Source organism: Gopherus flavomarginatus, chromosome 2 (genome assembly GCF_025201925.1).
Source record: "Gopherus flavomarginatus isolate rGopFla2 chromosome 2, rGopFla2.mat.asm, whole genome shotgun sequence".
Lineage (NCBI taxonomy): Eukaryota > Metazoa > Chordata > Testudines > Testudinidae > Gopherus > Gopherus flavomarginatus.
This window is the reverse complement of record NC_066618.1, coordinates 115,306,805-115,330,260: the sequence shown is the minus strand read 5'-3', so window position 1 is coordinate 115,330,260 and position 23,456 is coordinate 115,306,805. Positions and strand designations below refer to the sequence as shown.

Here is a 23,456-nt window from a genome sequence, read left to right as displayed (position 1 = left end):
CTGCTGGTGTACAACGCAGAATGTTACTCCTTCTGAGGTCTCAATCCCCGCTGTTTTGGACTACCTCTGGTCTCTTAAACAACAGGGCCTGGTGATATCTTCTCTGAGGGTGTACTCGGCGGCTATCTCCACATTCCATCCCGGAGAAAGTGGCCACTCCGTTTTTTCCCACCCCTTAGTTACTAGATTTCTTAAGGGCCTGGAGCGCCTCTACCCCCTAGTACGCTGCCCTGCCCCCACCTGGGACCTCAACTTAGTCCTAAGCAGACTTATGCATCCACCTTTTGAGCCATTAGCGACTTGCTCACTCCTGTACCTGTCGTGGAAGACAGTCTTCCTGGTGGCCATTACATCGGCCAGAAGGGTCTCCGAACTTCGAGCGCTTACGGTGGACCCACCGTATACCGTCTTCCACAAGAACAAGGTACAGTTGCGACCTCATCCGGCGTTCCTCCCTAAGGTAGTGTCGGCTTTCCATACCAACCAGGACATCTTCCTCCCAGTCTTCTTTCCGAAGCCTCACTCTTCTCGACAGGAGCAGCAGTTGCACTCCTTAGATGTCCGTAGGGCGCTCGCTTCTTATATTGAGCGGACAAAGCCCTTCCGGGGAAATCCCCCCAGCTGTTCGTGGCAGTCGCTGAACGGATGAAAGGTTTACCAATCTCCTCCCAGAGGTTCTCCTCTTGGGTAATGGCGTGCATACGCACGTGCTATGACCTGGGTCATGTCCCTTTGGGCCATCTCACGGCGCATTCTACCAGAGCTCAGACTTCATCAGCCGCCTTCCTGGCCCACGTACCTATCCAGGAGATATGTCGCGCAGCGACCTGGTCATCGGTCCACACCTTTGCTTCGCACTATGCTCTGGTCCAACAGTCTAGAGATGATGCAGCCTTTGGCTCAGCGGTTCTGCATGCTGCCACATCTCACTCCGACCCCTCCGCCTAGGTAAGGCTTGGGAATCACCTAACTGGAATGGATATGAGCAATCACTCGAAGAAGAAAAGACGGTTACTCACCTTTGTAACTGTTGTTCTTCGAGATGTGTTGCTCATATCCATTCCAAACTCACCCTTCTTCCCCACTGTCGGAGTAGTCGGCAAGAAGGAACTGAAGGGTGGCCGGGTCGGCTGGGGTATATATCCGGTGCCATAGTGGCACCACTCCAGAGGGCGTCCAGCCGACCCGCCGAGTGTTGTTAGGGTAAAAAGTTTTCCGACGAACGTGCACACGGCGCACACACATCTAACTGGAATGGATATGAGCAACACATCTCGAAGAACAACAGTTACAAATGTGAGTAACCGTCTTTTATTCTTAAAATTAAAAAAAATCTATAAGTTTAGAGGAAATGAATTTTTTTATTTGCTTATATATGGCATGAATAAATACAGATTTACAGATCCTAGTGTGCAAATGTATCATTTTCTATGACAGGGCTACATCATGCATGCAAATCATGCATCAAAATTGCGGAATGGGCTACAAATGTAATAAAAAGAAGATATTCAAAAGTTTAACAAATGGCGGGGGGCACTGAAGACATTCCTTGCCTGGGGTGCCATTTGGGCTAGGGCTGGATCTGCCTGTGTGCCACAGATGGATTCTAGCTGGTGTTCATTTTGTATACCACTGCTTCCTCTCCCTCTCCATTGCTATGCCAGGGCAGCAGAGGACAGAATTTAGAACGTAGCTAAGTTCCACTAAGACTTAGAAATAGTTCCTAGTGTACAGGTTTTAGCTTGAAATGTAGATCTATGAGTGAGTATTATAATAGTATAAGTTGATTTGATCTTAGCATGTGCTTTATTTCAGAATTTTTTATTCAAGTGCATATTAGTGATATTAAAATTAATGTTCTGTCACTATAATCATTATAAAGCCTAATATTTGTAGTCTAATCTCAGTTATTTCAAATAACATTGAGCTGAAATCTGATATGTAAATTACTGTCCCTGATGGAAATTTTAAAAATATTTCTGTTAAATTAGTGAGTCAGTCTAATGCTCGTGCATGTGAAGTAACATCTTAAACCAGAACTTTATAGGATCTGCAGTGCTATGGAAGAATGAGCTAAATCCAAATATTTTTTTCCCCTTTTCATCAAGATTGTCAATTAAATTTCAATTACCGGGCCAATTTCTCTCCCCAGTTACACCTGTGAACCTCATTTAGTGCTGCTGGGTGACACAGGTGTAAAGAAGAACAGTGTTAAAAGACACCAATATAAGTAAGTAAGGGTAGACCTTGTTTGCAGATCTTAATTTTTGGTGCTTATTCACAGGTCTAAAGGACCACAACTTGCTGAAAGATTGTAAATTGAGCAGACTCAATTTGAAAATCACTGAGCTACAAGAAATATGAGAGTCCAAGGAACCTATTTTAGAGTCCATTTTCACAATGAAACTTCACTTTAAACTAGATCTGTATTATTCTGTTTAAGGTCTCTACTTTAATCCCTGCAACAGTAAGAAACCAAGTGATTTTGGAAACTATGTGAAATAGTTAAGACCATGCCCTTTTACTGCAAAAATAATATGGATCTAACAATTTAACTTTTTAAATTTTATTTCTCAAATGTTTAGTCATTAGGTGAATGTAAGTGCTTATTAACATGAAAGAGTGATGGGCTTGCCTTGAGGTTCACACACTCTTTCTCATAGAGATCTACCACATTAACTTCAATGAAGGCTTATTGCCTCTCTGTTATTTAATTTTTGAACAAACCCTGCCAGTTTGTTTCGAATTGTGTGAAGCTGGTTGATAATATTGCGATGGAGTGGATATCCACTAAGACCTGCAGTCAAACCACAAAAATTATTCCCATTTAAAACATAGGATAGATTAAACCCAGCTGTCTAAAAATTAATTGGTTGTGACTTCAACATACCATACCTTTTAACCCTCTGTTATTGGCTTCTTAACTGGTGTGTGTGTGTATTTATTACACACGCATACTCTATAGCTTCCTTCTAGCAGAATAGTAGACAGCTGTAATTTCCTTCTAATGGAACTCTCTTAATATTAGTAATTGATCTAATTGTATCTGCCAGCTGAAGTTTCAAAGTCTGTCATAATTGCTTTCTTCTGTTATATATCTCTCCTCTTGACTAATTACTCGAAGAAGCTTCAGGGAAGCACTGTGAAATATTCATTAAATCTTTTTGTCATCTTTTCACTGGGCTTGGTCTAGTACTTTGATAAAGAAAAAAATATTAACAAAACTGATTAATGATTGACTTCTATGTCTCTGTTATCTCCTAGGCAACCCTCATAGTCAGAACATCAGCAGCAAGCTGACATATGACACCATTGAGCATGTCCGATACAGGTAGAATAATCTTTATTTTATTTTGCATTTTGGTTTCCAATGTACTGTTTGGATTGTTCCTTGGAGTTAGCCATTTTTGTGGATTTTTCATTGCACATGATAGTACATTTAATTAATAAATTCCATGAGGCATTCCTCAGGCTCTTATTGGAGGGATTAGGAGATCACCAATGCTTTTTTCCCCCACTGTCAATATCACACCTGTATTTATGTAACTACATGATAATGAAGCCTGAGCCTGCAGTTGCATTGGGATGTAAGGGCTGAAACCTTAACCCTGTTTTGGTGGTAATGATTAACAAGACAGTGTGAGAGTACAAGGTCATGGTTCAAATGCAGGAGGCATTCTAAAAATGACCTAATGGACTACAGGAATCTGTACGTTACTTTTACAGAAATTACTAAACTACTTTATCTATCTATCTATCTGTCTTAAAGTAGTTTTAGTTTTAAGGAGAACAAAGAATATTAAATGAAGACTGTGAGATAGTGAATGTAAGTGCTTTTTGTTCTGGTTTAAAGGGGGAGCTCAAACATAAGACCATCTCTCTCTCCAAATAATTCTGAGATAGGTATGCTAAGAATTTCCTTTTAGCCATTAACTTACCAAAATAGAGGGAAACTGGGATTAGTTTAGCCAGTCATTGGTTTTAATTGTTGGCACTAGCAACTATAAAATTAAAGTATGTATGTAATTAAGTATAAAAAACTTTCATAGTAGTATAACAGGATGCTCTGGGCCTTTGCCTTCAGTGCACTGTTTGCCCAAAGTATAGAGGTCTTGGCCCTTATTCTGTATCTTTCTTACAAACCATGGTGTATCCCAAAGCACTTTACAGAATTCAAATCCATAAAGCCATACCACTGTGATGTTTGAAAGTGTTCTAATTTTGAATCAACAAAATCTGTAATTTATCCTTTTCCACTTTGATCTCATAATGGAGATTTACAAAAGTATAAGTCTGACAAGCTCTGTTCTGAAGAGATTGCAGTCCATGACCCAAATCCTGCTTTTCTTACTTTCTGAAAATGTAGCCTTTGCTTATACCTGCCACAGTGTCTGTCCAATGGGATGCAGGATTACAGTCTATTAAATTAGGGTCAACATGAAATAAATTAGACTAGTTATGTGAGTAACGATTATTCACAGGAGTAAGGGTTCCATATCAGGCCCATAGATTTCAATGCCCATAACACTGTCCAGTCCCTGTAGTAAAAAGCAGAGTTTTATAGAGATTATGGGCTTCCATGGGGACTAATTTCCACAACAATTGCTAATTCACATCTAGGTTTTCTAGCACTGATTCTGTGAAGCACATTCAGTTCTGCTACACGTTTGTGTGTGAAGCAGTCTCTCTAACACGTCCAGCTCAGATCTGTAGCTGCTGACTTATAAAGAATCATTTCACAATTAAACAGTTAGGGATAGATTGTGATTTCCTTAAATACACTGTAGTAGTACCTTACGTGGCAAGAAGTCTCATCAACTTCAGTGGGATTACTCAAACTGTAAGGTACTGTTCAACATAGGTGAGGGTAACAGGCTAACCCTTAGTCACTCACTCACTCATGCCCGTCACCCCAGTCGGGGTATGGGCCGCCAATTGCTTCATTTTAAGACCATTTTGAAACAGCCAGTGCACCATTTAGAGTCATGGCTTCATAATCATATTGTATATAGGGGGGGAAAGAGTGATGGTATCTTAAAGATCTGCTAATATTTGGGGGAAGTGGGCCGATTACTTCAAATTCCCATATGTTTGTTACATATCCTACCATAATTTTACTTTCCACTGATTAATAGAGGATTATATATTCCACTCTTTCATGTTCCTTTTTAACTGATCTCCTCTCATGCAAGCATACCTGAAGATGTACTCTACTATAGTTTCTAGAAATATTTTAGTGCCCCATTATTATTTTATTTTATTATTATAGGGTGAGAAAGAATGACTTTCAAATTAGTGCTTGTATGAATTTCTCTCAAAGAAACTAACATTTTCAGCTAGATTTTTTTTTTTTGGACCGTGATTTGGAAGAGTGTAATGATTTGTGTGTGTGTGTGTGTGTGTGTGTGTGTGTCTGTGTGTACAAAGAACAGCTGGAAAGAAGTTTAGAAGCATCTTAGTAAAAACAGCCTGTGCCCTTCTGCCTCCACACAGACATGTACTGTACTACACCTAATAGGCTATGTCAGCCAGTTAGCCTGTTAGAAAGTTGTCCGATATTTCTCAATAAAAGTTTGAAAAGCACAATCATCAAAACAGCTTGTTCATAAAGGTTCAGGAAAAAAGAGTCCAATAAAAGGACCCTCCGTAAATCAGCTATCAAAAAAACAATAAAATTATCATTTAAAAAAATCTGTATTCTCATGACATTGCATGTTTTTGATTAGTTGCAATGTGACAAGATGAGGAGGCAGGCAGCTCTATTCTGCATCATAGCCACCATCTTTGATTTCCTCAGCTGGTAGGTTTATATGTTTTAAAATGCTTGTTTGCTTTCAAATCTGCTGTTTGAGCAGACACTCTGCTTAGAGAATGGCTTTTAGAAAAGTTCGCAATATTCTGACATAACCAGAATGGGGCAGTCATTTTAGCTGGTTTTTTTTCCTCTCTGACAGAGGATTCAAGCAACTGTGTTAAAACGGAAATTAAGCTTTTATGTTTTACGTTACAGGATATATGTTTTGCTCCAATAACACACAAATTTGTTCCAACATACAGAACTATATGACTTGATCGCTCCTCAAACTTTGTCAGCTATAAGACATTCTTGGAGTATAGACTTGCATTATATTATCATTAGGTGCTTAAATATTGGAAGCCGTAGAATATTTTTGAATTTACAAAATTTCAACAAATTTTTCACAAAAATTGCTTGCTGTTTTTCAACCAGGTCTATTAAATAAAACAGAGTAAAAATAATAATGATTCATTCTTATAACAGCATCAACATTTGTCTTGGATGCCTTTCTCCTGCTTGAAAAAGTTTATCTATTGATAAATCTCTTAAATATTAAGTATACTCTATATACTAAGTGACAATATTGCAAACACCTAGCTAATGATGCTACTATGTTTATCTCATGACAGTCTTAAATAAATGCTAAAAGTTCCTTAGTGTACTTAACTGCTGTCTTGTGCATTGGAAGCATGCTCCTTTCTGTTCATCCATGATATGGAAATACCATCACTCCAGTTTCTTTCATGAAGGCTAAAGAGTATGACTGTAATTCACACCTCTGGTGCTGTATAAATAATACCTGCATTTGCAAGTTCAACAGTTGTTACATTGTTTTTAGTTAGTTGTTTTGTTTCTTATACAGGCATTTTAAAATATTTGCTTTCTGAATATTTTAAAACAGTTGCTCTTTCAGATCTTGAACTTGCGATCTCAGACATTGCATTACTATTCTCTAGCCATTAAATCAGACCACTGCATGAGAGGATGTTATTGTTTTTCTATGTCTATGTAATGTATTAAAATATAGGGTCAAATCAACAGCTGATGTAAGTTGACATATCATCATTGAATTCAGTTGAACTAGGATAGTTTATGCCATCAAGGGCCTGGCTGTAAATTTAAAAAAAAAACAAAAAAACACAAGAATCTAAATATGAAAAAAATCAAGAAATTCCTCAGCAAAGGTTTCAACACCAAATTTGGATCTCATCCAAGACAATATGTAGGACAGAATGGAGTGAGATCCAGAGAACGATTCTGCTCTGATTGAAGTCAATGGGATTTTTGCCATTGAGTTAAAGGGGAACAAGTTTGTGTCCAGAATTAGACCAATATATTTTTCATGATGGCTGCTCTCAGGATATGCTGAAAAGAACTCAGTAACTTCTTTTATAGGTCTAAAGAAACTACAGGAGAAAAATAATCTCTCTTGCCTGGGCATACTAATTGAAAATGTGAAAGAGGAGTAAAATTAATGTAAATGGCTCAATTTAATTATTACTTATGAAAATGGTTGTGCCTCTGTAGCAATATATACAGTTAAATATTACTGGGCTTTATCAAGAAAATAGTCTTGCATATTTTTTGGATAATTTCTCTATAGTGTATTTCAATAAACCATTTAGCAACATACAGAGCTTTAGTTTGCTACCCTGTATGGACAGCATACATTATTTATCAAATAAAAGACGGTGAGTTTCAAAGCCAGATTTATTTTTAAAAATAGTTATTGTGGGTTCTGGAATATAATACACAAGATCAGAAATCTTTCTCTACCATAACTCTCCAGTGCTAAGCAATCTGTGTCAGAAAACAGCAATGTTGGAATGGTTACATACATGGAAATTGCTTGACCTTTCATACACAGTTAGAAACACCAGATACAGTATCTTCTTAGTATTGATTTGTCCTTTCTAAAGGTCACTAACTGGCGACTGTATGGATGAGTGAAATCTGAGCACCACATTCTTCCCTTCCTAATGGTGCACACCTGCTGGAAACCTTGTTTAAAAATCAGGGTGACTCAATTCTTTTACAATACCGGGTTTATAAAATCTTTCCTTTGTAAGTGCTGCTTTCTTTGGTCCACCTGGCCATACTGACGTAACAGCACTTCTGTTATTCAGTAAGGAGAAATGTTACATGTTTAAAGAGCTAAGGGTTCCATACTACTCGGTGAGTTAGGAGACCAGAAACACCTGAAGTTCCCTGAAATTCTTCCATCTGGAGGGGTTTTCTTCCTTACCCCAGCCCTGCTGAATTAGCCACTTGCAAGCTTTGCACATTTAAAGATATGCATATTCAACTCAACATTAGTGTCAGAAGTCAAGCCAATAGAAGCTGTATTCAGTATGATGACTGTCAGTAAGGTACATTTTGATGTCCTTAGCAATACAGGATAATTAAGAGAAAAAGAACAGTTTCGGGGAAGGGCCTAATAATTTTGTGGGTGAGGGACTCATTTTTCTGCAGGGTTTATATATCAAATATCAGTCTTGCACAGGCATGCATAGAAGTGATCTCAAGTGTACATGCAGATGTCTTATGCACTGTTGTCATAGCTGTGTTGGTCCCAGGATAGTAGAGGGACAAGGTGAGTGAGGTAGTATCTTTCATTGGACCAACTTCTGTTGCTGAGAGAGACAAGCTTTTGAGCTTACATAGAGCTCTTCTTCAGGTCTGGGAAATGTAGCATGCGCATAGGAGAGTAGAAAAAGCCATTGTGCCCATATAGACTGACCCCATGACCACTGGACTGAATTCATGTTCCATAACGCATTGAGTGACAACAATATGGTGATGCAAACCATTCTGTTAAACAAAGCCATACTTTCAGTTTTCCCTCTACAACATACAACCTTTCACCTATTTGCTGAAACATGTGTTTTCTAAATACTAAAGAGGAATTCCCATGGGAGTTAGGCGCCTAAATACTTTTGAGGTTTTGGGCCTCAGTTTTGCACTTACAATGTAAGAGCCAGTGAAACACCTCTTTATTCCACTCTGTTAGCTCAGCTCCTGGACCTTTCATCTCTGTGGCGATAAATTCATTAACTGTTTACTTGCTAAGTAGTAGCTTTAGGAAGTAATGTGTTAACATTATCTTTTATTCATCTGCTAGCAAGTTTTATGGCATCTGCACACCCTATAAAGAGAATGCGATAAATAACATCTAAACATTCATAATGTTTGTCTTGGCATGCTAAAAAATCCCAGTTACATAATCTGAAATGCTACATGTTATTTTAAAAAAATAAGCAGTGAAATATGTAAAATATTATAAAATCTGGAGGCCTCACCTGATAACATTCTGTAACACACACAGGGTCAATTTTTTATGGCTTTATTCAGACAAATCCACCATTGATTATAACCAGAGATTTACTTACATAAGGTGTATAGGATTGCACTCTACACACTCTGTCTGTGTGTGTGTGTATTTTTATATATATGTGACCATGAATCTGAATGTAAGGACCCACCAGGAAGTAATTGTGACCACCATTATACTTCCTCTGAGGCTTATATGTGAGAAGACTGGGAGAAGCATGTAATTCAGTATTGGGGAAAAATCTTAATTTGGAATTTTGAGTCTGATTCCCTCTGTGATGAATTTGGAGGTACTGTGATAATTTATGAATGCTTTATGTTGACTTGGGTAGTGGGAGGTTTACTGTATGAATATAATGGTTTTGTTTAATATATGCTGTTGAGGAACAATGAGCAGGAAGGAAAAGAATGCTTCAAGATGCTTCCGCAAACACTTAAGAGACCATGATTAGCTTTGATTTTACCTCTTGCTCCAGCCAAACTAAAAACTGCTTTTGACCAGAAAGGCCAAATCCAGGGAATGCAGAAGAGGGGGAACATTGATAGTTTAAAGAGGGAGTCTTTTTCAAGAGTGGGGCAGTTGTTCAAGGGAAATCTAGTGAGACGCAGGGTTCCTGCTGGGGAGTATATGATGAGAGAGCCTAATTTTGGCAATTAATTGATCTTTGATTATTAGCAGGTAAATAGGCCCAGTAGTCTGTGATGGGATGTTACATGGGGTGGGATCTGAGGTACTACAGAGAATTCTTTCCTGGGTGCTGGCTGGTGAGTCTTGCCCACATGCTCAGGGTTTAACTGATGGCCATATTTGGGGTCGGGAAGGAATTTTCCTCCAGGGAAGATTGGCAGAGGCCCTGGAGGTTTTTTGCCTTCCTCTGCAGCGTGGGGCACAGGTCACTTGCTGGTGGATTCTCTGCACCTTGAGGTCTTTAAACCACGATTTGAGGCTTCAGTAACTCAGATATAGGTTAGGGGTTTGTTACAGGAGTGGGTGGGTGAGATTCTGTGGCCTGCGTTGTGCAGGAGGTCAGACTAGATGATCATAATGATCCCTTCTGACCTTAAGTCTCTGAATCTATAAATTAGGCCTGGCTAAATTACCACCCAGGATGGTAATCCTTTAGGGAAGATAGACTTGTGTAGGCTGTTGTATTAAAATCTTTTTTTCTCTAAAAGCTTTGTTCCTACTGCACAATAAACAATAGCTTAAGAAGGTGGTTTGGAGTCACTGTATACACCACTGGTCACAGATTGCCACAGGGAAGAATCGCAGATGCTCAAACCCAGGCAGCCCTGCTTGGTCAGCATGGTTAATACATAAGGTATTGTAGCCCAGGGCCAGGTTTAGGAGTGGGAGAATCGTGGGATTGATAAAAGTATGAGGTCTGACACCTAAAGGGACACGCTCTAAGAGACCAGAAAGGGGACAGAGGTGCAGTTATAACATTCTGCTTTTTGTGGAATCCAGACTGCAACAATCAAGCCAGATTGACACCACCTCTGATGAAGGAACTGCCTCTGTGGCAGTGAAGTCAAGCTTCACCTGGACGGATCTCTAAATTGTTCCCTAAAACAAAGTAAATGTTATTTAACCCAGGTTCTGAATAAGAAAGATGGGCCTGTGACCTTCAGTTTTTCTGCTGCATTTGGAAGAAAAGTCACAAATTTGCTGCCATAATATTGCTGGGCCAAAGTAGCAACAGAGTTTAAAAACTATACAGACCAGGGAAGACAGAGAGAGAATGAATTGAAGAAACATAGAAGTTACAATTAAGGTGATTAAAATTCTGCAACAGAGAAAAACAAATACATTTCGTAGGCTCAGAAGAATGGATGAGTGTTGGTGATGAATAAAGGTAAGGCAAAATTCGCAGTGGTAAACTAATTGGGGATGAGGTGAGAAATGGAGAGCCCAGTGATATGCAGGGATCATTGGCTGCCAATTTTCAGCAAAGCCAGATCAGAAGAATCATGCCAGTCTGGGTAATTTGGTTGAAGATACAGTAGCAGAAGGGGTGCTATTGACTGCATAAAAAATAGGTTTGATTGAACATCTAACTTGATTGACGTGCTCTGGATTCGAAAAGGCAGCATGTATTATAAAAGCAAAGGGGAACGACACAGGGACATCTCAGATAACTGGAGGAAAGCAGAGGCACAATATAGGTTAGAAGATCTTTGGTTCAAAGATCAGATCAGTTTGTATAGTCCAGAATGGATTGAAGCACATGGTTTACTGAATTGGTTACATGCTTTTGGCAGGAGGGCATGGGTTAGAAATTGCTGGAAGCCAAAGCATTTGCTTTTCTCTGCAGAATGCTTTTGTTTTAGAGTTTCATACCAGAATGATGTTGAACTGATGATCCGTAAACTGGCTGAGATTGATTTGAGCTCCAAACTGAGCAAAAAGAGAGAACTTGCGCAAACAGATGTTACTCCTACATGTTCTTGAAAGGAAAAATCATTTGATCTGATTCTCTGTTGTACAGAACAACTAGTTCTTTAGAGTAAAATGCATTGGCTTTCATGTGTGGCTTGAAAATGCACAGCAAATATATCAGTAAAAACTTCATAGAACTTTGCAGAATATTTCCAGTCATATAGTTTTCTTTTGACTTAAGAAAAACTGCTCCTTATCATTATGCCCAAACAATCTGGAAGAAATTCTGACTTTTATCCCTCTACACAGTAATGATTCAAGTTTCTGAGCTGCTTTAAGAATACTGTTTCTTGTGTCATGATTGCTGCAAGTAATGAGAAGGAAGAATTCCTTCAAGAAGCAATTTGAGCCATGATAGGATGTAAGAGCATGAAAGATGTGTAAAGAGTTGGGCAACATCTGTGCATATAACTGCTCCTTTTTTTGTGAGGGTTAATAACCAGCTAAGAATTAGTGTTTTGGGTTCTAATTTTCTAATGTATCTAGATTTTATTTGTTTGTTTGGTATGTTTCAGAGCAGGAGGAAAATGCATTGATCTTATGTGTGATTCTCTAGCTGAGTAACATGTTTCTAACATTTAGAATTTGTTTGATGCTTTTTAAAAGGTAAGCAAGCCCATTCAGAGAGTAAGACATGCACGTCATGAAATCTTTATGAAGACTCCTGCTTGGAATCCATTCAGTGTTCACATCCAACAGTGTCTAGCTTAACACTGCCATTTTTCACCCATCCTGCTATTGTCTCTCTGTATTTAATTTCCTTTGCCTTTTTAAAGTGACTTAGCTTTCTCTGATGTTCATTCATTTTGAAGTTTATAAAGTCATCTCTGTGGATATACATTGAAATTTTGCCGGAATGCACATAAATCAGTGCCCATAATGTGGTAGGAAAGATTCTAGAACCTTAAGCCACCAAACGTCCACTGAGAAACACCCATGTTCTACTTGCTTAAAAAACCTGGCACTATAAATGTGCCCTCTCTTTGCTTATGGGTTTTGGACGATATTAAGATTTATAACAGCATTGTTTAGCAATGCACAACAGTGACAGAACCAAAGATGCTCAAAACCGCTAAACTCAAGATCTGGAATGCAATGCCAAGGCTTTGCATGTTGGACCCCAGGCCTATTAATGTGACAGTTATTTGTGCTGACCTATCTTTGTCCTGTCTGAATCAAAATGTCTTGCTATTGCTAGTGAAACACTTTGCTTCGTAGAACACTCTTAACAAGCAGTACTCATACTCTGTAAATTGACTGAGGGGACAAGTGTGCCTCTCCTCCTGAACAGTGAATAGCACCTCAACTTTCCACCAATCTGCTGACTCCTCCTAGTACCACTGAGAAGTGACCCAGTCCCCTTCCACTCTCTGACCCTTGTACAATACCTCATCCTCCAAAAGAGCCTCCAGCTACCCTTTTCCAGCTGCTGATTCATCTCTCCCGCCTTTCAAATGCTCATCTCTCTCTGTACTGTATTAAAACTCCAATTCAACCTGCTCTCCACTTTCATCCCTTCTAACTTAACCAATACGGAATTAAATCTGCCTCTTAGAGCTGGTCAAATTCTAACAACTAGTTAGAATTTAGTTGGTTTGTCAATGAAAAACTGAAGACCTAATCTGAAATGTTTTTATTATTATTTATTTTTGTACTTTTTGAAAAAACAGTTTAACAAACATTTGGGGTTCTCAACATTTGGACATTTTTACTGAAATGTTCCTGGTTTAAAAACTGGAAAATTTGATTGAAAATGATGATTTCTGTAAAATTGTTTTTGATGAAAAGCCATTTTCTGTCAAAATTCTTTGTCATGTTTTTTGTTGTAAAAATCTACTGTCAGTTGCCAGAATTTTTCTCAGTGCAAGACCTGATTTAACTTGCCTCCAAGTGTCAGCTGTAGTTCCTCAGTGTCAGTCTCATGGAGCATGACTAGTGTTCTAAGGACTCAATAGCTGGCTACTTTTTTTTTTTTTTTTGCAATTGTACCAAAACTTTTAATGCAAAAAAAAAAAGAAAGAAAGAAAGAAAGCAATTAATACCCTGAGTATATAGTGTAATTTATGAAAAAAGTATTCTAGCCTTCAGAGTGATATGATAATGTCTTTTAGCGTTTACGTGGTGCTTGTACAGATATTGAGTAATCATTGAAGCATGCCAGTGAGCTCAAAGTATTATCATCCCCACTATTCCGATGGGGAAACCGAGGTACAGTGTGGTTAAGTGGCTTGTCTAGGGCCGTAAAGTAAATCAGTGATAGAGTAGAATTCAAGACTTCCTGACTCCCAGTGCTGGGCTATTCCTCCCATACATATTGTATGCTACATGTAGAGGTACTACAAATGTGAGGGATCTCTGAAAGAGTTTGTCAGAAGTACTGAGACCATTTTTCTCTGAGTCTATCTTTAAAGGTTAGGTAAAGTAATTACTGAATAGCCTCAGCATTTATTTTTCAGCAAAAGCCTTCAGCCCCAGCCATTGGAAAGCTTTTGTCTTGAAATGGGGATATTCCTGCTTAAAGAAGTGGAAACACTGTAACTCTTAGTACACAAAGTGTCTGTTCGCTTCTTTTGTCAGAATAGGTCTGTGAGTTCCCCTGCTCCCTCAGGGTAGAAGCCAGGAGACGGATTCTGTCCCCTGGACTCACAGGGATCAGTGAGTATCGGCACAGAGACCATTGATTCCAAATTGCCTCCCTGATCCTTCATGCGATCCATAGCCTCTGGAGAACATTGCCACATAATGGTGATTCCACAGGCCAGGGCGTGGGGAGCAGCACACCTTGATGCCCCGGGTGTGCATGGGGGAGGCAAAAATCTGGCTGAGACCTGTGAGCCCTTCACCCATGTCAGTTCTGAAAGTGGTGTCCTGTAACTCCTTCCTGTTGTCAAAGGCCTGATTCAAACATTTCTGTTTTAAAATCACAGTCTGCAACATTTTCATTTTATAATCAAATTTATATTTTCATTTTAACCCAGTTGCCCTTGAGGGCTACAACTCAGTGCCTTTGGCAGGCCAAAGGTTAGAAGCCAATAGCCTATAAAATAATCATGTTTTAAAATTAAGCCATATTTAATAACAACCTAGACTCATAGACTTTAAGGCCAGAAGGGACCATCGTGATCATCTATTCTGGCCTCCTGCACATTGTAGGCCACGGAACGTCACCCACCCACTCCGTTAATAGACCCCTAACCTCTGGCTGAGTTACTGAAGACCTCAAATTGTGATTTAAAAACTTCAAGTTACAGAGACTCCTCCATTTACACTAGTTTAAACCTGTAAGTAACCCATGCCCCATGCTGCAGAGGAAGGTGAAAAACCCACCAGTGTCTCTACCAATCTGACCTGGGAAAAGGTTCCTTCATGACCCCAACTATGGCGATCAGTTAGAACCTGGGCATGTGGGCAAGACCCACTAGCCAGACACCCAAGAAAGAATTTTCTGTAGTAACTCAGAGCCCTCCCCATCTAGTGTCCCATCACCAGTGATTGGAGATATTTGCTGCTAGCAGTCACAGATCAGCTACATGCTATTGCAGGCAGTCTCATCATACCATCCCCTCCATAAACTTGTCAAGCTCAGTCTTGAAGCCAGTTAGGTTTTTGCCCCCCACTGCTCCCCTTGGAAGGCTGTTCCAGAATTTCATTTCTCTGATGGTTAGAAACCTTCCTCTAATTTCAAGCCTAAACTTGTTGATGAACAGCTTATATCCATTTGTTCTTGTGTCCACACTGGTGCTTAACTTAAATAACTCCTCTCCCTCTGAGGGTATTTATCCCTCTGATGCTTACAGAGAACACACATATCTCCCCTCAGCCTTTGTTAGTTAAGCTAAACAAGCCAAGCTCTTTGAGTCTCTTCTCATAAGGTAGGTTTTCCATTCCTCTGATCATCCTAGTAACCCCTTCTCTGCACCTTTCCAGTTTGAATTCATCTTTCTTAAACATGGAAGACCAGAATTGCACACAGTATTCCAGATGTGGTCTCACCAGTGGCTTCACAAATAACAAAAGTTTCTTGAGAGGAGTTATACCAGGAATGAATTTGATCGTTCGACTGTTTAGATTATACACAATAGAGTCTTTCTAATTCACATGGAAAACCCATTGTCACGTAGCGAATTAGCAAGTAAATCGACAAACAGGATAAAAACAGAGAGCAAGAATACTGCATTACAAAACTTACATCATTTATTTGACAATTGTCATTCTCTTTTACTTTGCAGTAATATGTTACAGGACAGGCATTTTTATAGAACATCAGTGAATGAGTCCCAGTGGTGCTTATAAACATAAGACCTACTAAAATGAGACTTCATTTTGACTCTGCATCTGCTAAGATAGAGAGAGAGAGTGAGAGAGCAATTTGCATGTGTGGTTTATAAGATACGTGCATTCGTAAAGTGCCAGTGAACAAGGTTGTACCTGTTGTAGCTTTTAGTGATGGAGGGATATTATGCATCCCATCCTGATATGTCTACTCTTTACTCACTATTAGTAACCTTTTATGTGCTTGCCCAACTCTTTCTGACAGGCTGTATGTAGATAGATCCTGCCTGATCCCTCACACTATGCACTTGAGTTGTGTATTAATAAGCCACATCTGTCATGCCGAATTGCTTGAATGTACATTCTTCCTGTAGGCTACATTATATTTTTACACCTTCTTTACTTTTAGGAATTGAAGATCATCCTAAGAAATGAAAGTTATTGCCTATTGCTGCCTCTTCCTCTTAACATAACATGCTTTTCTGTCCATATGGAAGCTTAGCATGTGCCTAATGCTTGTGCTATTTGGTGAGCTAAATAATAGCATACAATATGATAGGGTGACACTATGTCAGAATTCTCTGAAACACAAGAGGGGAATGAGACTTGGGCACACTCGTATAAGCTGAGGCTGCAGTTTTATTAAATCAGCCAAGCCTTCTGAAAGGCAATAAGTAGAATGAAAAAAAGGCAAATACTGGTTGACCCTGTCAGGGATAAAACCTAAATATCCCCAGTCAGGACCAGGAAGGCAAGCCTTCCTTTTCAACCCAGTTATTCCCTCAACCTGACCCAAAAGGGGTGTGGTCAGTGCCCTTGCTTTTTACCACTCCCATATGACTGACAAACCTGGCCAAGGGAGAGAGGAGGCACTTCTGATCCTTCTAGGTCCATTCCTCTGCCTGGTCCAGCCAAAGCCCCACTACAATGAGTAGTGATGGGTGCATAGTTTACTATAAATCCTCTGTGCATGGATTTAATCCCCGGTGTGGGGGAATTTTAGCATGCCCAAAGACTATTGAGAGCATTCTAGGGGACCAGGGTCATGCATATTGTGGGAGGGTGAGCCAGGAGAGGCCTGGTGTTGGCAGGATGGACTGGGGGAAATATGCATCTTTCCTCCCAGCAACCAGTGGGAAGTCCCTTGTTGTCCTCAAATAATGAGGTTTTGACTTGTTGTTTCATCCATCTGAAGAAAAACTCCACCTCTCTGACAGGGTTTGGGAGCAGGTACACAATGGGGAATCTTGTGCAGTTTTCCTCCTCCTTGATCCCCTCCTGTGAGTTTTGAATATGGGTGGATATAATCTCTCTCACAATGACAGGTCAGCCACAAAAGGTTTGATTTGAAAAAGCAGAAAGTATTCAGATGCATCTCCAAGCTTGTCTGAACACGTTCCTGTGTATAAACATCTCAATGGAAGGAAATTATTCCAGTATAGAGTGCTGGGAATTTAGCATTTGTAATGAACTGCAAAAATGAGTTTGATGAAGTGTATTTTTAGTGTACAATCAGAGATAAGCCATAGAGCAAAAATGTGATATTATAGGTAGTATTCTTAACAATGCAGTGCAAATGAAAATCTGCCAGCTTTAATTAAACAAGCCTACACTTCACTGAGATTTTGAAATTTAAGTCTGTTAAGCTCAAGTCTCAGATCCTGTAAATTGAAAGATATTTTGATACGTTTCAAAGGCTGTTTACACTTTCTACAACAGTCAGGATATTTCAGTATGTTAATTGCGGCCATTTTAGTTTCTTTAGGCACTTTACTGTTGAGTGAAAATGAAACACCTTAACCTTCCATTAAATGTAGCCCAAGAAGATCACAGACATAACTGCAATTAGTGTGAGGGTTTAAGGTGTTAGAATTTTAGTATAACTGTCTTGTGCATGTCTAGTGTAGCTGCAGTGAGAAGTGCGATACAATACATTGCTGTGAAGCAATAGGGACAACGGGTGATTAAGAGCTCCTGTGGATCTTGTAAAGTGGGAAGGGTTTGAATGAAGATTCCTGCTCACTTTGTAAAATGCATTGGAAGGAATCCTACTATGGTAAACTTTAGACATGACAACCTGGCCCCATTGAAGTCAAGGGGAGTTTTGCCAATGATTTCAATGAGGCCAAAATGTATGCTAGGAGCTCCATAGCTCAGATACCATTTTAATTGGCATGGTTTTGTGACTCTAGTTGTGAATGTTTAGAGCCACTATTCATAGTGGCCACTAGAAGAAAGTGAGAGTCTTTGTAAAAATGGCATTCATTCCAATAACATTCTCCTGGGTCTATGTCATCTCCACAGGACAGCTAGAGAAGGCACTTTGTGGAGCTCCAAAACTTTGTAGGAGAGCGACTCCTTGCTACAATTATAAGGTGTGAGGGCAGAGACATTCTAGTAGTGTCTAGCTCAGTCGGTCTAGATTGTGAAATTACATACTAGTGCCAATGCTAACTGCTTCTTTCCCTGCATTGCAAGTAAGAAAAAAATTATGATTTGGAAAAAAAAATGTGTAGTGCAAGAATTCTGATGAAATTATTAAAATATGTTCCTCAGAGAGAAGAGGATGGATTGCATCATTAAGTGCTTAACTTCATAGCATTAATGACCTGAAGAAGAGCTCTGTGTAGCTCAAAAGCATATCTCCTGCACCAACAGAAGTTGGTCCAGTAAATGATATTACCTTATCTATCTTGTCTCTCTAATATCCTGGGACCAACACAGCTCCAATGCTGCAAATAGCATTAATTTTCTCAGTGTTGGTTTTTGTATGCAATTTATATATAGCTTCCATGTTTATTTACTTCAGCTACTGAAGTAAATTAGCTATGTAGCTACAAGCCATTGCTGGAGTAACATTCCGAAATCATATATGAGTCAACAGTGTAACACTGTTGCAAAAAAGCAAACCTCTTCCTGGGATGTATTAGCAGGAGTCAAGTATCAGGGGGTAGCCGTGTTAGTCTGTATCCACAAAAACAACAAGGAGTCCAGTGACGCCTTAAAGACTAACTGATTTAGTCTTCGGAAGTGAGGTTCTTTAACCACGAAAGCTTATGCCCAAATAAATGTTAGTCTTTAAGGTGCCACCGGACTCCTTGTTGTTTTTATTGGCAGGAATGTTGTAAGCAAGACACAAGAAATAATTCTTCTGCTCTACTCCACGCTGATTAGGCCTCAGCTGGAGTATTATGTCCAGTTTGGGTGCCACATTTCAGGAAAGATGTAGACAAACTGGAGAAAAGCAGAGAAGAGCAACAAAAATGATCTAAGGTCTAGAAAACATGACTTATGAGGGAAGACTGAAAAAAATGAGTTTCTGTAGTCTGGAGAAGAGAAAACCAAGAGGGGACATGATAACAGTTTTAAAGTACATAAAAGGTTGGTACAAGGAAAGGACAAGAAGCAACAGGCTTATATTACAGCAAGGGCGGTTTAGGTTGGACATTAGGAAAAACTGCCTAACTGTTGAGGTGGTTAAACACTGGAATAAATTGCCTAGGGACTTGTGGAATCTCTGTCATTGGTGATTTTTAAGAGCGGGTTAGACAAACACCTGTCAGGGATGGTCTAGATAGTACTTAATCCTGCCTTGAGTGCGGGGGACTGGACTAGATGACCTCTCGAAGTCCCTTCCAGTCTTAAAATACTATGATTCCATGATATGAGATGGCAAATTTTTGAAAGGGTAAGTAACGCACTATGGCTATGAATGCATTGGAGTCACTTCAGACAAATATTTTCATAATCTGAAGTATTTTGTTGGTCTCCATCATGAGTATTAAAAATACAAAAGACAAAAGGAATTTTTTTCAAAAGCACCTACAGGCTAGATCTGCAAAGGGAACTTTGACTCAGCATTACAATGCTTAATGTTTAGCTGCCCTGTCACCCAGTGGAATCCTCAGATCCAGATTAGGCTTCCAGGCTCCCTATACAATGCATGAGAAGAATTAGGCACCTAAGAATGGGACTCACAAAAGCCAAAATGCTGAGTGGAGAGCCACCTAATTTAGTTAATAGGAAATGCTGAGAAGAGGGTGGTAAGCCCTGTCCCTCAAAGGGAGTTAGGTGCCTAATTCTGGGCCAAAGGTAGGCATCTCCCTCCACTCCGGGAGTTTGGCATATATGCCAGGTCATCCCTTTCTCACAAAAAAATTGAACCATGCTTCAGCAGGAGACATGTAGACTACCAACCTCAAATAAGTTATAGCCTGGTGGTTAGGGGACTCACCTGGGAGATGGGGGACCTGGGTTTAAGTCCCTGCTCTGAATCAGGCAGAGGGGGGATCTGAAGCTGGGTTGCCCATATCCTGAGTGAGTGCTCTAACCATTGTGCATTGGACAAAAGAGGGTACCACCTCCTCCTCCATTTTTGTGTGGGTCCCAAATTGGTAACTAGCCTTTGAGCATGCCCAGCAATTGGACCCACAGGCAAGAGAAGAAGGGGAATGCCTAGTCTGAGGATCTCATCAAGGCTTGGGTGGCTTCAGGATTTAGACAGCTTTGTGCCTGGTCCACCAGCAGAAATGCAGGTTCCTCAGGGATTTTACCAGTGGAAATTTGGATCAAAATTTTGGATTTGGTGCCTAAGATGGCAGTTAGGTACCCATATTCATTTGTGATGCTAGCCCTAAGTGGCTTAGCATTTAAGTCCCATTGAAACTATGACTTTCAATGGGCTTAAGTTCCAGAGTTGCTTAGTGTGAAAACGTTATCTAACATTACTTTTGAAGAAGACAGAATTATATTGTGTAATTAATACTATAATGGTCCATGAGGAACCTCCTAGTAGTTCACTTTAAATGAGACTGATTGTTTGGCAATGTTTAATAATGTCTGATTATCTACAATCCTGTAAAATAAAGGATTTAAAATAGGCATGTTCAAAAGTAATTTCTTTCAAGTACACATGGTTGGCTAGAAAAAGAATATGGGTGAACCTGATAACTTAGAATATAATTACTGAGGGGAAAAGCATATAGCATATCGTTTTAACATTTGTGAACAGTACCTCTGTGGGAAGATTCAAAGTGTAAATATTACTGTACTTTTCTTATTGAAAGACATTCCTTTGGGGAGAAATTCTCCATGGTATACAGGTTGGAGTCTTTTTCCAAATGTGTTAACCATAAAATATACTTTGAGAAAGCAAGTGTTAGCATAGCACTGCACCAATAGGTCCTGATTCAGCAAAACATTTAAGCACATGCTTACGTTTAAGTACATGCAATGTGCTTAAGTGCTCTGCTGACTAGCAATGGAATGACCTATGTGTTTGTTAAGTATGTGCATAAGTGAGTTGTGGAACTGAGTCCATAGATCTTAGGTTGGTGCCCTACCTGCAAAATATTTATTGATTCACCACAATAAGAATTCTCCCTTTTCATCTTTTCCTTTTAGATTTTTTTATAAGTTGGTGCAGGATTGTTCTTTAAACTTGTCATTGTTCTATCTTTTTATAGTATATAGTGGGGGAGGAGCAATCCTTATTAATTAGGGTGAGATTTTCCTCTCAAACTGCTGAACATCTGTGTAATTCCACTGAAGTTATGTCTGATTTACACCATGAAAATGAAAGCAGAAACAAGATTGAGGCTTCAGCCCTGCAGTTCACTGCATGGTCACACGTTGCAGAAAGGGGTCTTTATTTTGGGCCATATACTGCTCGCCTGATTCCCATCAGTGGGCGTTCAATCTGATTTGGCTGTGTCAGTGGCTCTAACCACAGATATATAGGACTAAGAAAGGCATGGCTTTGTAAAGGAGAAGAAAAGCCACTAGAAAACTGTTAAAAAAAAATGGGGAACTTCAAGGCAACCTGTGAGAGTGTTGTTATCATGTTAAGACATGATGGGGTTTGTTGTATTGGTCAATGAATGAACATTCCTTTGGTGCATTGAGAGTCAAATGCCACTGGTTGATGGCCTTCAGGAACCTAGGACATCTATAAATCAATAAGCACAGTCTCTGTTATGTCTCCATGGTATGAACATATTTACTTATTTTATTTGTTATTAATTTTATATAATAACTACCTGCTTCATAGAGAAATTAAAAACATAAATTACTAAGCTACCAGCAATGGGCATAGAAAACCAGGGCTGTTGATAAAACCACCATTTCTGTTGCCAGAAAAAAACACAGAAAGCCTAGTTGCCTGGAATGAAATAAACTGAAGGGAAAAGCACCCTGAGAAATGAAAAGCAAAACAAAATGAAAGTCTTGTGTCCTTCTTGAAGGCCACCATACTCGGTTTGTTGTAAGCCCACAAGTATGAGCTCTATATGTGGACAAGTGAATTGTAATTATATTAAAATATATTTTTCTTTATTTTTTATAGATCTTTCCATTATGAAAAATAACTTCTTTGAAAGGTGGCAATGTAAAAATAGCATCATTTCTCTCTGCCAGTCTGCTCCTTGTGTGTGTCCACAGGTTAACTGCTGACTTTAGTAATGCAAATAAGCTTTTATTGCTTTTGACTCCTGTTAGCCCTGAAGAACTGACACAGCTACAGGAGAGAGAGAAGGGTAGAACTTGCACAAGGGAGAACAGAATCTAATTTCCCCGTCTGTTGCAGCTGTGCAATCCCGAGGATTTGGCTTGCAGAACCTTTATTACAGCTGGTGATGTAAAAGAAAAAAGAAAACCTGTCTTGAGTTTGTGGTGCTGGCCAGCTGAAAAGAAAATCTCTTCATCTGTGACCTAAGCAAATTGATAGGGAAGTCACTGAGAGATGAGAGGGAGGAGATTGTGTGCTGCACCTCTAATAGCACAGAACTCGGAGTGTGGGGGAAGGGGTGGAGGCTAAGGTGGCATGAAGCCATTTTTATGCCCTCTGATCTTGAGCTACTCTAGAACTGGAGAGACCCCAGCTCTTGGGTGGGGCTGTCTGTTACAACAGGCTCTCCACAGCACTGTGGGCCTTGCGCCTATCACGCCTCTCCCATCCCCCTCGCACTGCAGCCAAGCCAGCGTTTGCAAAGGGTCAGTTATAGCTATATTCACAGTACCTGCATTGGGTAAATCTCCCCCTGGTTGAAATCAGGGCTTTTAGGGCCCCTTATCCTGGTCTTACCCAGTGTAAAAGGGCTGGAGTGGTGGTGAGGATCTCCAATTTGACAGGGAAGACTCGTACTTGAGTAGTGGAATAAGAGAAACATGGCTATTTGTCACTTTGTTTTCCACAGCTTTAAGATGTTTCCCAAAATACATGTTTCATGTCTTTAAAATGTGATTTTTCTTCTCTCCCCTTCACAGACTGGCTTGCTTTTGCCTGCTGCAGTCTCTGTGCCACCTGTTCAGCAGTGTCTCGCTGACAGCTGAGCTGTTTTTGAGATTTATTTTAGTTTTTTTTTTAAAAGCTACACTGGGAGCTCACTCTGCTCTTGATATGCCCGTAGTGCAACAAATCTTGAAATCAGCCCTTGCTGCTTCTGAAGAGTTGCTGGAAAAGCATCAGCTGCCAGCCTCTGGGGAGGATTATTAAGATGTCTGTCTCTACATCACTCAAAAGGGGACGTTGTACACTGCAGTACGGTGCTCTTTCAGCATAAAGTCAATCTATTGTAAGTGTCCTGCACAAAGTCAGGTAAAATACCGGATGTGTATTTC

At 39.7% G+C, this 23,456-nt stretch overlaps 1 protein-coding gene across 3 annotated transcripts in view; it reads left to right on the top strand.

The window, feature by feature from the left end:
* The window catches only part of MOCOS (molybdenum cofactor sulfurase), a 394,972-nt gene that overhangs the window by 63,560 nt on the left and 307,956 nt on the right, over positions 1-23,456 (top strand). For all 3 annotated transcript variants that reach the window (XM_050937684.1, XM_050937685.1, XM_050937686.1), the window contains exon 3: positions 3,265-3,331. In XM_050937684.1, coding sequence (XP_050793641.1) covers positions 3,265-3,331 — 67 coding nt within the window. The remainder of the gene's footprint in view (positions 1-3,264; positions 3,332-23,456) is intronic.